This window comes from Palaemon carinicauda, chromosome 21 (genome assembly GCF_036898095.1).
Source record: "Palaemon carinicauda isolate YSFRI2023 chromosome 21, ASM3689809v2, whole genome shotgun sequence".
Taxonomy (NCBI): domain Eukaryota; kingdom Metazoa; phylum Arthropoda; class Malacostraca; order Decapoda; family Palaemonidae; genus Palaemon; species Palaemon carinicauda.
In genome coordinates, this window is record NC_090745.1 from 98947508 (window position 1) to 98962815 (window position 15308).

The window sequence follows — 15308 nt, forward strand, 5'->3', positions numbered from 1 at the left end:
GGTTTAGCACTCAAAGTTTGCATGGAGGGGCCACAAGAACTTGCACTAGATTGAAGGGGGTCACCGCCAGAAAAAGGTTGAGAAACACTGTTCTAGAATATCTCTTACGCCACTTTTGTGCTTAATGACTTCCCAAGCCCCAGCACAACTCCTGCTGGTCCAACTTCATGGATCCAATGCTTAGATATCTTAAATATCACAAATCTTTTACACGTATATTGCTACCTTTCTTGCTTCTCCTATTCTTTGACTCAAATTTTCTTTCATCTTGCCATCATCTGTTAGATTTTCTAGCAGATATTCTACACACTGTAGACCAGCTTCTGTAGGTTCTTGTTACCGTGCCAGCCTGCGAAGTCCCATTTGCAAACATCACCCATACCACATCTCATTCACAAATCATTTTCTTTTCCCACAACTCTGAACAGCCACGGTCTTTTTTCTGGCCATTTGCATCACTCTGTCCATAAAGATGTTGGATGGCAATGGAAACATAACACACCCTTGCTCCAGTTCCATTTTCCAATCAAATCTATCACAACTAGACTACTTAATAGAACACACGCGTCACTTCCACTATGAAATCTTTTAATTGCTCCCAGCAACCTCTCATATATAGTTTTATAACATACACTCTCAATATTTCCCATAATGCATCCCTATGAATTCAATCATAAGTTTTATATGTAGGCATGCATTCTGCATGAAACTCTTTTCCTCTATTTTTAAAATTTTCACACAACTGTTTCCTAAAAAGAATTAAGTGATGCTTCCTTCTCTTGTTTAATCATACACTGTTTTTTGTCCTATTACAGTAGTCTTGCTGCCACTTGTCTAGCTTTTCCAGAAAAAAAAATCCTACCATACACCCTCCATGGTATATCAAGTATCTCTATTCCCATACAATTCTTACAGTCTCGTTGTCATCTCTTTTATACATCCAGGCAATTATTCCCATCATTCATTCCTTTGTAACCTCTCTCTCGTCCAGATATACCATACAAATCCTGGTTAGCCAGTCAATCACACTATTACAGGATATATACTGTAACACATTTCCTATAATCTCATCAACTCCTAGTGTCATCCCTTTTATCAACTTCTCAATTGACCATCTTACATCTTCAAAAGTAATTTCTACAAGGATTTTCATCCTTACATTAACCCTTTAAAGCCTTACATCACTCAGATTGTCCTCTCTTCTATTGTCTATATTACAGAAATATTGAAAATATTCACTACATCATTCTGAACCGCATTCAAGCCAGACAGCATCACTCTGGATTTCCTTTGACTAAATCTTGTTATATCCTTATTACACCATTTGCTATTTTCATTTCTTCTTACGTTCTTGTATTCACAAATAGTCACTTCAGTCCCAATGGCCACATTATATAATTTAAAAGACTCCCTATATAATCCTTCTTCTTTAGTTTCTTCCATCGTAGCGCACAGTTCTCGTAATGTGCTCTTCTCTCTGTTCTTATTCAGATCACTTGTATTAAATACATTTACAATCATTTTTTTCCTACTTTCCTCTCCAATTTATATATACGTTAACTTTTGTTTCCACCGAAATGGTAATTTGATATATTTCTAGGCACTAGTCTTCTCATCATCTTCCATCTACTAATACACGATCTATGAACTGATAGAAGGTCCGTACCTCCCAACACGCACGCATATAACATATGTTAGCAGCATAGCAGTATTCTTATTACAAACAATAACCTCTTCACTTCCCGCTCTTACTAACACACTTTTGGATTTATTGATCACTGCCAACGCGTTAACCGGGGAAGGGAATAAGAAACAGGTTTTATTTTCCGCGGCAGAACTCGAACAAATGCATCAAAAGTCTTCATCATTATGCATGAAACTGCTAGGCTGCCGAGGTTTGTGACCAGTAAAATTAAGAATGTGAGGAAACGTAGAAAGTTAAAAGCTTATTTTGAACACACACTAGTCAGGGCCACTCATACTAGGTTGGTTTGCTGTGAGCAATCGGACTAAAGTCTCCAACCATCACCAATCCGCAAGATAACCAGATTAGAAGAGATGAAAGATTATGTCTGTGTTTAAAAGTTGTTATTCTTGTGGAAAGGATGGAGGACAATAACCGCTGGAAAACAAGTTTATGATTTGCAATTGTTTGGAAAAAAAAAAGAGAGGAAGGTCAGGACAATGTTAGCCTATTTAAACGTTTTGAAAGGTATATCAGAAAGGAAGGGCCGTCGTTTCCAAGAAACACACAAGAGTGTGCAAGATTATGGAGTGGAGGGGCGTGATTGGAACACTATGTACAACATAGGCCTATAGGGGGATTCAAACACCGCTAATGAATCTGCAATGAAACTGTTAATTTTGGTGAAGTGTTTTGTGCAGAAGGTTTATCCACGATTCTACAAATTAAGTATGAATGTGAGAATAATCTTAGTTTTAATCTGGAGCCAAACCGTTTTAAAAGAAATATCTCCAATTCATCCAGAAATAAATGATACCCAGCGTCTGCTGGAATTAAGAAATAATGACTTAGAGATAACAGCCCCTCCTATTAGAAAGGTAGTGAAGTGAAAATCTGTTGGACTCGCGGCCGAGTGAAGCAGCACTTAGATTACCCTTGGTAGGTTTATGGATCTCTCATGGCCTTCCACCCATGCTGTAGTTAAGTTAAACGGCGTAATGCTGGTAACTTGGTGGCACATAATGTCTTGTCTAGAAAGTAAAAAGGTATTTGATCCGATGTCACAATTCCTTAGGAGATAGAAGCATTCGGGAGAAGATACACACACACACACACACACACACACACATATATATATATATATATATATATATATATATATATATATATATATATATATATATATATATATATATATACTGTATATATATATATATATATATATATATATATATATATATATATATATATATATATATGAATACTGTGATGAACTGAAGAGTGTGATAGATGCGATCCCAGAGAGAGATGTGAAAATTGTGATTGGTGACTTCAGTGCTAAAGTTGGAAGGAATAATCAAGGTATAGAGAATGTGATGGGTGTTGAGGCTCCTGGCAAAGTTGCAAATGAAAATGGGGCCCACATTATTAGTTTTTGTTCAACAAACAATATTGTTATTGGAGGTACTCTTTTTCTAGCACAAGGACATCCACAAATATACATGGGCTTCACAATGTGGCAGTTACAAAAATCAAATAGATCACATAGCCATTAATAAAGAGAGAAAGAGGTCTCTGAGAAATCTAAGAAGCTATAGAGGTACAGAAATTGGTAGTGATCACCAACTCCTCATTGCCACAAGAAAATTAAAACTAAAAACACCCAACAGAAATGTAGATAGAATACCTATGTTTGATACAACTAAGCTTCTAGAAGATGAACACAAACATTTGCAATTGAATTTAGGAATCGATTTGCACTGTAAGGATGGAGAGCAGACAATTAATGAAAAATGGTGTGATATTAAGAACATATATCAGTCAGTTGGTTATGAAGTTTTAGGACATGCAGTAACAAGGAGAAAACCATGGATATCAAATAATACTTGGTATACTATAAAAAGGAGACAAAGACAGAAATTGATTGTTGAGAGTTTTCGAGGCAGTAATGAAAATTACAAGGTAGAGCATGCAAAATATTCCAGTATTGATAGCGAAGTCAAAAGAAAATCCAGGAACGACTGGAGAGAATATTTTAACAGAAAAGCAGATGAGGCCGACAAAGCTATGAATTCAGGGAGTGACTATGGTGTAAGAATTGCTCACAGAATTATCAATGAAATCTCTACTGGGACAAAAAAGAAGAAGCACATACTCATCAAAAATAGAGAGATGGATTTATCATAACAGCAGAAAATTAAGAAAGGCAACATTGGATGGATCACTTTAGTGAGGTCATGAATAGGAGGTATAAAGGGAATAATTTTATTAATATACCTGAAGCTGAGGAAGACCTAGATGTGCTAATGAAAGAATTCAGTGAGTTTGAAGCTATCATTAAAAAACTAAAGAGATGGAAAGCCCCTGGATACGATGGAATAACTGCCGAGATGATATTGGCCGAAAATGAAGTGACTCCTAGAATACTTACACGATTATTTTGTAGAATGGGGCGTGAAGAGGCAAAACCTGATGAATGGGAGCTAGGAATGTAAGAGAAAATAGAAAAAAACTAGAAGATATGACTGATTGCAATAATTACAGAGGCATCACACGTCAGTTGTCATCAAAATACATAGTATGCTCATTCTAAAGAGACTTGCGAGAAAGATTGATGAAAAGCTGAGATGAAAAAGCAAGATTTAGAAAAGGTAAAGGTTGTAGGCTACTAAACAAATTTTCATTTTAAGACATGCTGTAGGCTACAGCAATGTGTAAGAATATAGAAATCCACTTTTGATGGCATTTGTGGAATATGAAAAAGCCTTTGATATTGTTCACCGGCTAATATTGTGTGGAGTATCTTACGTTACTATGGAGTTCCTCTAAGTATGTAAATTTGATTAAGTCTGTTCATGAGCATAGCAAGTGCAAAGTTACTGTTAGTGGAGTCCTATCAAATAAATTCCCAGTGAACATTGGAGTTCTCAAAGTAAAAGTGTTGTCAGTCCGATGCTGTTTATCCTCTTCATGGATTTTATAATACATAGAACAGTTGGGGATGGTGGAGTAGGATTGAACTGGTAGCAGGAAAATAGCTGACCTAGAGTGTAATGATGACGCTGTCCTTATTAGCAGAACACCACAGGATTTCTAAGCTTGCTTACCAAAATGCATGAAATATCACATGAGGTTGGGCTCAAGATAAATATAAGAAAGACAGAAATGATGAGAACCGAATATGCAATGGAAGATGAAATATCCTATCATTGGAACGAGAAAGGATTAATGATGTGGTATCATTCAAATGTTTAGGAACTATGATCTCTAATGCAGGATCTTTAGAATTTGAGTTTAATGAAAGATTAAAAAAAAAAAAAAACAGACAATGGCAAGGTCAAGTAAAATTTGGAAATAAAATCGCCTGAAACTAGCCTACATATAAAAGTTAGGCTAAATATCAGTTTAGTGAGATCGGTGACACTGTATGGACCTGAGTCGTGGTATGACAATGAAACAATATTGTACAACAGATTTTGTAGATTTGAGAACAAAGCCTTCTCAGGGATATTGGGAGTTAAATGGCAGGGCAGGATTAGAAATGAAACTATAAGAGAGATTACTCGAGTACCATATGTGGATGAGATCATGATGAGGGGTAGATGGAGATGGTTTGGGCATGCTCTTCGCCCCCCCCCCCCCCCCGCCCCCCGAGAGATTAGTTCACCAAACGTTCAGCTGGGCCCCACATGGCACTAGAGGAGTTGGAAAACTCAGGCCTACATGACTGAGGGCTAAGAATGGAGATGATGAAGAGAAATATTGAATTAAAAGCTTATGATAAAGACGACTGGTGAAATCTAACCGAGGCCCTTTGCATCAATAGGCGTAGGAGGAGATGATGAACGGTATATTTTCTAAAGAAATGTATATTTTCTAAAGGATATGTTGTTTAACGACGAGTTCTTTAATGATATATCTTCATATCGTTATAAATTTTCTTTGCTTATTACAAAGTACTGTATTCATTGACATTTTAATTCATTTTTATCAAAATGTAATACATGTAGCCAAATAAGTAGATTTATTGGCATCTTAGTTTATAGTTCTTATATGTCCTCAATAGATGGCAGTGTAATGTTGATATTACGTTGATTACCTGAGAGAGAAGGCCGTTCTTACCCATCTCCCTTATACAGTCTTTGCTACTATTACAGACCATTTGCAAACATTAGCGGTAGACTGTAGTATCGGGATTCTGGAGACCAGAGGGTAATTCCACCTTCTGGCAGGCTACTATTAGCAATAAAACAAGATCTACTTAATATGTCTGATCCACCACCGCCGCCCTTGTCACCAGTCCGTGTAGGGTGAGAGATTAACTTCGTTTATGTTTACTGTTTGGATTAATGTTGGCCATTATTCAGACTAGTGACAGAATTTGGAAGGGTGTGTGAGAGAAGGAAGTTGAGAGTTAATGTGGGTAAGAGTAAGGTTATGAGATGTACGAGAAGTGAAGGTGGTGCAAGGTTGAATGTCATGTTGAATGGAGAGTTACTTGAGGAGGTGGATCAGTTTAAGTACTTGGGGTCTGTTGTTGCAGCAAATGGTGGAGTGGAAGCAGATGTACGTCAGAGAGTCAATGAAGGTTGCAAAGTGTTGGGGGCAGTTAAGGGAGTAGTAAAAAATAGAGGGTTGGGCATGAATGTAAAGAGAGTTCTATATGAGAAAGTGATTGTACCAACTGTGATGTATGGATCGGAGTTGTGGGGAATGAAAGTGATGGAGAGACAGAAATTGAATGTGTTTGAGATGAAGTGTCTAAGGAGTATGGCTGGTGTATCTCGAGTTGATAGGGTTAGGAACGAAGTGGTGAGGGAGAGAACGGGTGTAAGAAATGAGTTAGCGGCTAGAGTGGATATGAATGTGTTGAGGTGGTTTGGCCATGTTGAGAGAATGGAAAATGGCTGTCTGCTAAAGAAGGTGATGAATGCAAGAGTTGATGGGAGAAGTACAAGAGGAAGGCCAAGGTTTGGGTGGATGGATGGTGTGAAGAAAGCTCTGGGTGATAGGAGGATAGATGTGAGAGAGGCAAGAGAGCGTGCTAGAAATAGGAATGAATGGCGAGCGATTGTGACGCAGTTCCGGTAGGCCCTGCTGCTTCCTCCGGTGCCTTAGATGACCGCGGAGGTAGCAGCAGTAGGGGACTCAGCAGTATGAAGCTTCATCTGTGGTGGAAATGTGGGAGGTTGGGCTGTGGCACCCTAGCAGTACCAGCTGAGCTCGGCTGAGTCCCTGGTTAGGCTGGAGGAACGTAGAGAGTAGAGGTCCCCTTTTTTGTTTTTGTTTCTTGTTGATGTCGGCTACCCCCCAAAATTGGGGGAAGTGCCTTTGGTATATGTATGTATGTATTATTCAGATGAGTAAAAGGAGCGGAGAGAGAAACCTTAACGATTTAAGGCTGCGAGTCTGTCTTGTTAACGCCCTTTGCCAATTACAAGGTCAATGACCTTGCTTGAATAAATGGCCATTTACAATTGCATGCAATATATCTTGAAAGGTCATAAGTTGGGCTAAATGTAGGTAATTCCACAATGCAGGGTCACTGTTGTAGTGCTTAAGTATGACTCGTAAATGAAACCTAAGATTTGGCTAAGATAGACGTCTTGAACAAGGGTAAGGGCTAACCCACCCCTTAGCCTAACCATGCCAAGGTTTTATTTAAAGCACACAGTGGAGTTTGTCTATTGACAGTTATAGATCAGTTCATATCTCATCAGAATTTGGTTAGCCGTTCAACTTAAGATTTCGACTGGATTCGTATAAGTAAGAGACCTTTGCCAATTACACACTAATTGCCCAGTCTTTTAGGTGCCGGACCCTGTTAGGTGCTAGTGCTATCAGGATACTCTGCGTAGTTTATTGTAGCTATTACTTAAGGGCCTTTGCAGCATCCCTTTGGCCACCAGCTGCACTAGCTTATTAATCTTCTACTATACAGCTGCTCCTTCAGTCCTTTTTATTTTTAATCTATCTAGTTGTCCATCCTATTAATTGTTGCTCATAGAAACTCCAGTTTTTCCAAAAATTGCTAATAGGCAGTGATGCCCTCCCTGCGGTTTAATTAGGGCCCAGATGTATAGATCTCATGATGTCAGAAGGGAACTTTCTACCGTACTATGACATTAATTTCTTGCCAGATTTATGAATGGTATGTTTTCCAACTTTATCACATGATTTGTGCATTTCAGACATTCATGTATTGTTGCTGATGCAAATAGCTTGTTAGTGTTCCTTCAGCTATCCTGTGTATAACAATTATTGGAGGACCCTAGAGGGAAAATGCATCTGTTTTTGGGTGTGGTAACCCCTAAAATGAATGCATTATACGTAGGAAAACAGAGATACAAATATGTAATGAAGTGAATAAATACCAATTTCTTTTGTCATTAGCAACAGTTTTGAAAATACTAAATGCACAAAATACAAAAAAATACAAAAATGTATAGTATAGTCAATACAGGGATTCATTCTAACCTAACTGAACCCACTACACTGGGTCTCTGCCTGACCAAGAACACCATAAGTCAAGCATAACCCATATGATTTGTTTAAGAGTGTCTAGAGGTCACAATTCTTATTTCTCTTCTAAAATATCTGGTTATTCACTATTTAGCTAATTTATTTTTTGCAAGGGGAGTCCTTTATTAGTGGGAAGCCCTTAAATTATTAAATTCTCTATTAACATATCTATAAAGACAGGTGGTCATTGTTAAAATGAACATACCTGTTGGTTAAAATTGGGGGAATTACAAAGCATCGTGGTACTTAGGAAAAGATTTGTTTAAAGTTGTAATTGGCGGAAGATAGCAGATAATGCTTATGCAGCAAAGAAGAAACACCTCCCGCAAGCACTCTTGGAGACTCACCCGTGCTTAATTGACTCACTTGCAGTGAATGACAATACGTTTCACACTTTTATTGGCAAATATAAAAGACATTACAAATTCTCATGTTTTTTATATTCATTATAAAAAAAATTAACGCCAAACCACTACTGACGACGAATTTTGTATTGCCTTAAAGTGAAAGGATCGTAGTATTTCCTTCAAGAGCCAGTAGCCCTTGATTACATTAGGGGCTACTCGTTAGGTTAGTTTACCAAAAAACAGCGGATGCTAATCAAAAACAATTTGTACTTTACTGTATTGTACTGTACATTCTTGCCATTCTTGACTTATACTACAAAATATACAATATGTTGTTGAATTAATGTTTTATTCATCAAATATAATGTACAGCACTAGAATTAAAACTAAAAAGAAACTTGAATGAATTTTTGTAGACAAGTATCCAGTTTTAAATGCATGTACAGTACAGTAAAGATAGACCCATTTATCCTACAATATTTAGTTGACTAGCATATTGGAAACTATTTTATTATACATTATTATTGTAAATATTATTGCCATTTCATGCATATCTGAGAAATGTATTCAAGTGCACAGAGAATCTGTACACACACGGACTCCACGCATACCAAAAATCCATGTTGACGAAGGGTTGATCTACCTAAGTTGTGTGTAGGATACATACCACTGCTAGAACAGTACATAACAATAGGAGCGATACTTACCTTAAATGCACCTAGCACATTTTTATGGCATGGCACTTTTTAGTACTCGGTCTCGGATGATACAGATTGTTTGCCCCATAATCAGGATGAAGGGCGCTGACCTCTTCCTTTTCTGTCTTCAGAAAGTTCCAGAGATCTTTTAGGTTGACAACAGCCGAGCAGCAGGATCTTAGGGAAGCATACATCCAGCAAGCAGCAAGCAAGATATTAGTGGTCTCCTTTTTCCAGCGGACCAGTCCCATACCACGTTATAAATACCTCTTATGTGATCAGTAAAGTTAAGCGAAGACTGCTTATAATTTAGGGACCATAACATTACAGTCACAGAGCACCGGTCACCTGCATCCTTTCAGTGTTCTACGGTGATAGCAAGTTTTTCATAAGCGCAGAGAGACTTGCTTACACTCCCAGACCAGTGTATATCACAAGTTTCTCACATGCCAGAGACCTGACAACACCAGGGACTTTTCCAGTCATCTTTATGTTTGAATCGAAGCCGGTATATTCACTCAACCGCTCTGAGTGAGCTTACAATCATTGAGACCACATTGCATATGTGGTATCATTCCCTTAAGGAAAAAGTTTTGTACTTTCTGCTTCTTCTGGAGCTGAGTACTGTACACTCACAGGCTGGACGATTGATAAAGGGAACCAAAACATGGTTGCTTGCATTCCCCTAGCACTTCACCTGTTCCTGTAATTTCTTTGTCGCCTTGGATGTGCCACAGCGAAGAGAACGAGGAAGTAGTCACCAAACCACAGTACGATCAATTGGGCCGAGGCTCAAAAGGCATCAACCGTTTCTCTGCATGGTATTGTGGGAGGAGCAGTGCTATACCAAACCCTAACCCTCTCCCAGAAAGTGTTTCAGTACAAGGGACAGGAGCTCACAGTCCTGCTTTTAGTGCGGGGTTTCATGCGAGACCAAGCACAAGCACTGCGGGTCAAGACTTGAGCAGCTGCTCTTGTCCCTAAATGCTTCAGTGATACCAACCTCCAATACGTACCGAGAACGTATCCACATGGGAGGACAATCCAGGTACATTATCGCTTCATACAGGGAGCGAGAAATGCGTATAGTGAAATCTTCTTTTCCTGGGAATATGTTTTGGTATGCAATACCAGTTGATATGTTGGGAGACACCCTCGTACCTCACCTATCCCGGGACTTTCCCGGGACTCTGTGGTGATTGCAACAATTCAAGAAATATTAAGAATACAGTATCAACAATGGGGATTTGGAATGGATCCACTTGAGAAGGCGAGCTTGGTACATGCTCTCCTCATATAAGAGGCAAGAGATTGTGTTTGGAATGTTTCCTGCCAAGAAAACATCTTTAGTATGTGGTACAGGTATTTACATGCCTGCTATCACTGCTCAGTCTCGTATGAGACACAACTCGTGAGCCGTTCCGTAGGATGGTCGCTGCTTCCTTCGTCCCCCTTCCCTCTTCAGAGAGCTTGAAACTACAACCCAGTAGAAGGTGTGTACATTAGATAGACAGAACATATTTATTAACATTAGAAGACCTTTTCATCCCAGCTAACCAAAACCATGATGTGATGACCATGGAAAAGATTATCACATACTGTATATGATCTCCAATATCCCAACCTTCATATCACCATTGGGCTCTTTGCTCCTGTCATCGTTTGAATGGTCCCAGCATGACTAGTCACTTTGGGATCATTCTTTTATACTCTTATTGGATACCTCGCAATTGGATTTCCATGTCATTTATTTGCTGGGATTCTACCATGGATAGAAGACAATGCAATCTCCCTGTCAGCCCAGACCAGTTTATACCAGGCAAGAAGAGCATTCTAGCTGACAATCTGAGCAGGAAGCTTCTGGTATACATTACTGCTTGCCAGTACCAGATCCACAGGCAGTATTCCAGGATGCTTTCCAGCACCTGTTGGATTATCCCCCATTTTGCCTAGTGAGAAAACTCCTCAACAGGGTGAGATTGTCAATAAGCCTCCAAAGGTTTGGAGGCCCAATTCTTTTGCAGGGTCTTTGCATCCTTCCGCTTCATGGGGCTTTCCCTTCAAAGAGGCGAGAATGCTGAAAGAACGCTCTTCTTGTCCCAAGACTGTGGCCGCTTTCTCTGGGGCTGGCACCAGAATGGGAAGTGCCTCCAAAGCAGGGGGAATGCACAAATTCAATACGCGAGAGCTTGTAAGAGTCAACAAAAGAAACATCTCTTTGAGATCTCGATCTCTTATAGGTCCTAGGATGATAGGTGTCACCAGGGGGAGGTGTGAACTACCTAGATTGACACCGCCTCTGACCAGGTTAGATGGGAACAATTCCCAACTTTTCCGACATTGGATCTGTGCTAGATGGTATGGCCTTGATCCATAGTGCTTCTTGTTGATGATGCCCCACCTGGAAGCATGTACCTCTGATACCAAGATCAAATCCAATGGAATTTGTACCAGAAAAAGTGTTGGACGCCTATCATTTGTTGGAGCTTAGCAGGTGAGTACAGATATAGCAGACACTACCTTAGTTGGCACCGATGGAGTTTGACCCTGTGATGGGTAGGCTGTTGAGCTGACAATTTTGGCAGCACGACACAACTTGGGTAACAGGGCCTGATGACCTCTGTGGTGGACAGCTACCCTCTCTTAACAGTCAAAATTGGGTCAATCATAGTTCCTTGGGGACGATAGCTGCTGCTGCCCCGAAGATCTCCTGCAAGAGAGCCCCCCGAGACAGTCTTTCCGCTCGTTTGCCAATGACCTGCTCCTGTGCCGGAGTGTGAACTTGCTGGGATGGAGCTCAGGTGGTACGAAACTGGTTCGCATGACTGTGTTGTGCAGATACCTGTAAGTGATTGCGAGACGGATTGCTACTTGCCATTGGCGTGGTGCACTGATGACAGGTGTACGAGACTGTGACTTGTGAGCTACCTGGTAAGGTAATTTGCGCTCAGCTGTGCAAGAGCAAGACACAGTAGGTTGGGTAGCAGGAGGGTGCATGTGTTGTCCAGTGCTCGCTAATCTACCTGGCAAGCTCTGACTTGCAACGTATGCCTGGCTAGTTATCCGCAGGTAACTGTGCTCAATGAAGATTAAAGAGAGTCTCATGAGACCCCAGCTGCAAGAGCGCCCTAGGTTGCAGAACGATCACGAGACTGCGAACTCCTGAGAGCTCGGCTCTGAAGAGCTAAGGGACGCAGGCAATGTGTTGTGCTGGAGATTCTGAGCTACCCGGGGAGAACGATTCCTAGGTGAGGACAGTCTTTCACACTTCCGACTGGGTCCACCAAACCCTGAAGGGCTGCCAGCTCAGAAGGGATAGGAAGACGAAAGTCTTCCTCGCGCTGAGAGTACCACCCTGCGGATCTATGGGGGACAAAGGACCACGCAGGACGGTCTCCCTCCCGTCAGCTTTTGAAGGGGAAAGTTTCAAAGCCAACCGCCAGAGGAATGGAAGTCCTCTCCTGCTGTGCACCCCTGGCCAACACCGTCAGCATGCGGTCCTTGGAGGGTGGACCCGAAAGTCCCAAGGACAGCCACAACAGATGCAAAGCGTCTTGAGACAAGGTTTCCCCTTGGGAAACTACGTCTTCTGCCTCACTGGGGGGAGGAAGAAGCAGCAGCCCGAGCCGAAGGTTAACCAAGAGTCAAACTGCCATTGCTTTTATTCAACCGTTTCCAGAAGGAGACTGATCAAGGAGTCAGAAAAGATCACACCAGAAGTAAGAGAGAGAAGTTGGGACTTCTGTGACCTCGAGGAAGATCCCAAAGGCGAAGAATTCCTTCTAGGCTACCTCCTGCACCTCCTGCCGTATTGCTCTCGCTGGGAGGATAACCACTCCTTACACTCTGGCTAGGAAAAACCTCTGTACAGGAGTGTCCTCTGCATGAAGGGCAAAGACATTGAGGGTTCTTTGACCTCCCGGGACATCAAAATATTTCAGGAGTGGCCTGGCATTCTTACCTGGGAAAACTTGCATGTCATGCACCCTCATGTACTGTACACACAGCAATCTCCCCCCCCCCAGAAAAAAATAGAAAAGAAAAAAAACACGGAAAAGTTTGAATTTTTGTTATGCCAGCCAGTAAGGAATGTGAAAGAAGTCTCTCATTGACCATAACTGAGATCAAATTGGAGAAGGTATGAGTGAGCAGGGAGGAGTTAGTGCTTCTTCCTGCTACCACTGGTAACATCTGCAATGGCTGTTTACACCTTCGCGCTCGCAGAAAAATTTTAGAGCCGTATGCCAGCCAGCACTGAGTTGTTCTCCTATGTAAAGAACATTATGTAAGTACTCTGTGCAGGAACAAATACAAATTTAAGAAGAAAGGGCATATTTCTCATAATAAGGTCATTTGTGTAGATATCTATCTCATCTTCATTTACAGTATATATAAAGCCATTGAGACTGGAGGATTTAGTAAAAATCCTTGTAAGTTTTTTATTTTGTAACAACTATATCTAATTGTTGTATATCATTATAAATTTTCATGATTTAAAAAATGGCTGTTTATTCTCTTAGGACCTTTGCGTACTTGACAGTAAGGGATCGCCTTCCAATCATACTGACTCGTGTCATTGACCATCTTTATCGAGACAGGGATATCATCAGTACTCAGTATGGTGAGGTAAGTGCCTATCTCAGCTAATACCGCTATTTGATTCAAGTTTAATATGTAAATAGGGTTAGGAGCAGCTGATCTGGCTTGATGATTATGTTAGGTCAGTACATATTAGGAGCTTTTTGGTTTCTCAACAACCAGCTTTTGAAGGTAAGCCCCTTATCTTGATTACTGAATTTGAATGGTCAATTATCAGTAACTATACCATAGATCTGAAAGTGCTACCATTATCATTATTAATGCTAGCCTAACTGTAATTATAGTTAATAAGTATGATACTTACTACAGGTCTAGAGGCGCCTATAAGGAATGTAGCCAGATGTGGAAAAAGAAGTACAAAATTGAAGAATGTCCTCTGTAAGAGAAGTAAAAAAAAAAATAAAATGAAAAAATCAATATTTCCAAAGGATATTTATTTGTGCTTATTCAACAAAAAATGTTTGTTCCTACACTTGATACAAACCCTCATTCTTTACTATAGGAGATATTCCAGCGTGAGCTGGAAAATATGGCAGAAAACCTTAACAAGGTCATTAACGACCGGGCAGGTAATTACCCACCTGTTAGTGGGGGGGGGGGACCGCCGGTCTTTAGCTGCTGTTTACCTTCAATCAAATTCTAGCCGTTGCAGTGGTAACACCACTGCTCCTGCTTTTATTTGACTGGCAGATTAGCCTTTCGTTTTTGGTTTTTTGATTAATCCTTTTTCTTTTTCTTTGTTAGATGTGATGTCCTCTATTATGAGGAAGTGTTCCGGGCACCTTTATGTCGCCGCTGGAGGTGAATCCTCTTTCCCTATGCCCTGGGTACAGAGTCATAGGTGTTCTGAAGGCTCCCCCTGCCAAGTATGTAGAAGTGGTCGCCCTCTCAGTGGGAGAAGTTCGAGAGAGGTAGTAGAGGAAATCCTAGAAGGACTCTCTACCTCAAGGATCGCCGTCGAAGGTAAGGAGTCACAGACCTCTTCTTCGGCCTCTCGATCTCTCCCTTCAGACTCTTCCTCTCTTCTTTGCCTGCCTCCCTCCGGGGGGAAGTCAAGGAAAATTGGCACCATTGATTTAACCCCCATTCCCCTTGGTCAGGCGGATCACGTTGCCTCCCCCAGTGAGGCAATACTTTCCGCCACCGGGAGTGACTCCGTTACTGCTTCCATTCCAGATCATGTACAAGCGGTATGGCCTGCCCTTGGACTTCCTGGTTCCCCTTCGGAGGAAGTTTGGAACCAGTTCCTCGCGGGCAAGGTAGTGCCTCAGGTCCCTTCTGTTTTGGAACCCTCGGGAGTTCTGGACCTCGCCTACCTCCCATCAACTCAGTCAGCGCCCACGGAGGTTTTATTGGATATAGTAACTTCAGCTCCTGCGGCGCCTACTTTGCACTCCGTTGCGCATCTACAAATTACAAAGTCGCGAGCGCAAACATCGCAATACCTCCTCCTCCTCC

The 15308-nt window shown here is 41.0% G+C and overlaps 2 protein-coding genes across 4 annotated transcripts in view; one reads left to right on the top strand and one right to left on the bottom strand.

The window, feature by feature from the left end:
• Positions 1–15308, bottom strand: part of LOC137615345 (inactive phospholipase C-like protein 1) — a 1261629-nt gene that overhangs the window by 330774 nt on the left and 915547 nt on the right. The gene's annotated exons all lie outside the window — the stretch shown is intronic.
• The window catches only part of LOC137615347 (damage-control phosphatase ARMT1-like), a 57242-nt gene continuing 47704 nt past the window's right edge, over positions 5771–15308 (top strand). The window contains exons 1-2 of the mRNA XM_068345152.1: positions 5771–5994; positions 13772–13877. Of these exons, the coding sequence (XP_068201253.1) occupies positions 5951–5994; positions 13772–13877 (150 nt within the window). The 5' untranslated portion in view covers positions 5771–5950. The remainder of the gene's footprint in view (positions 5995–13771; positions 13878–15308) is intronic.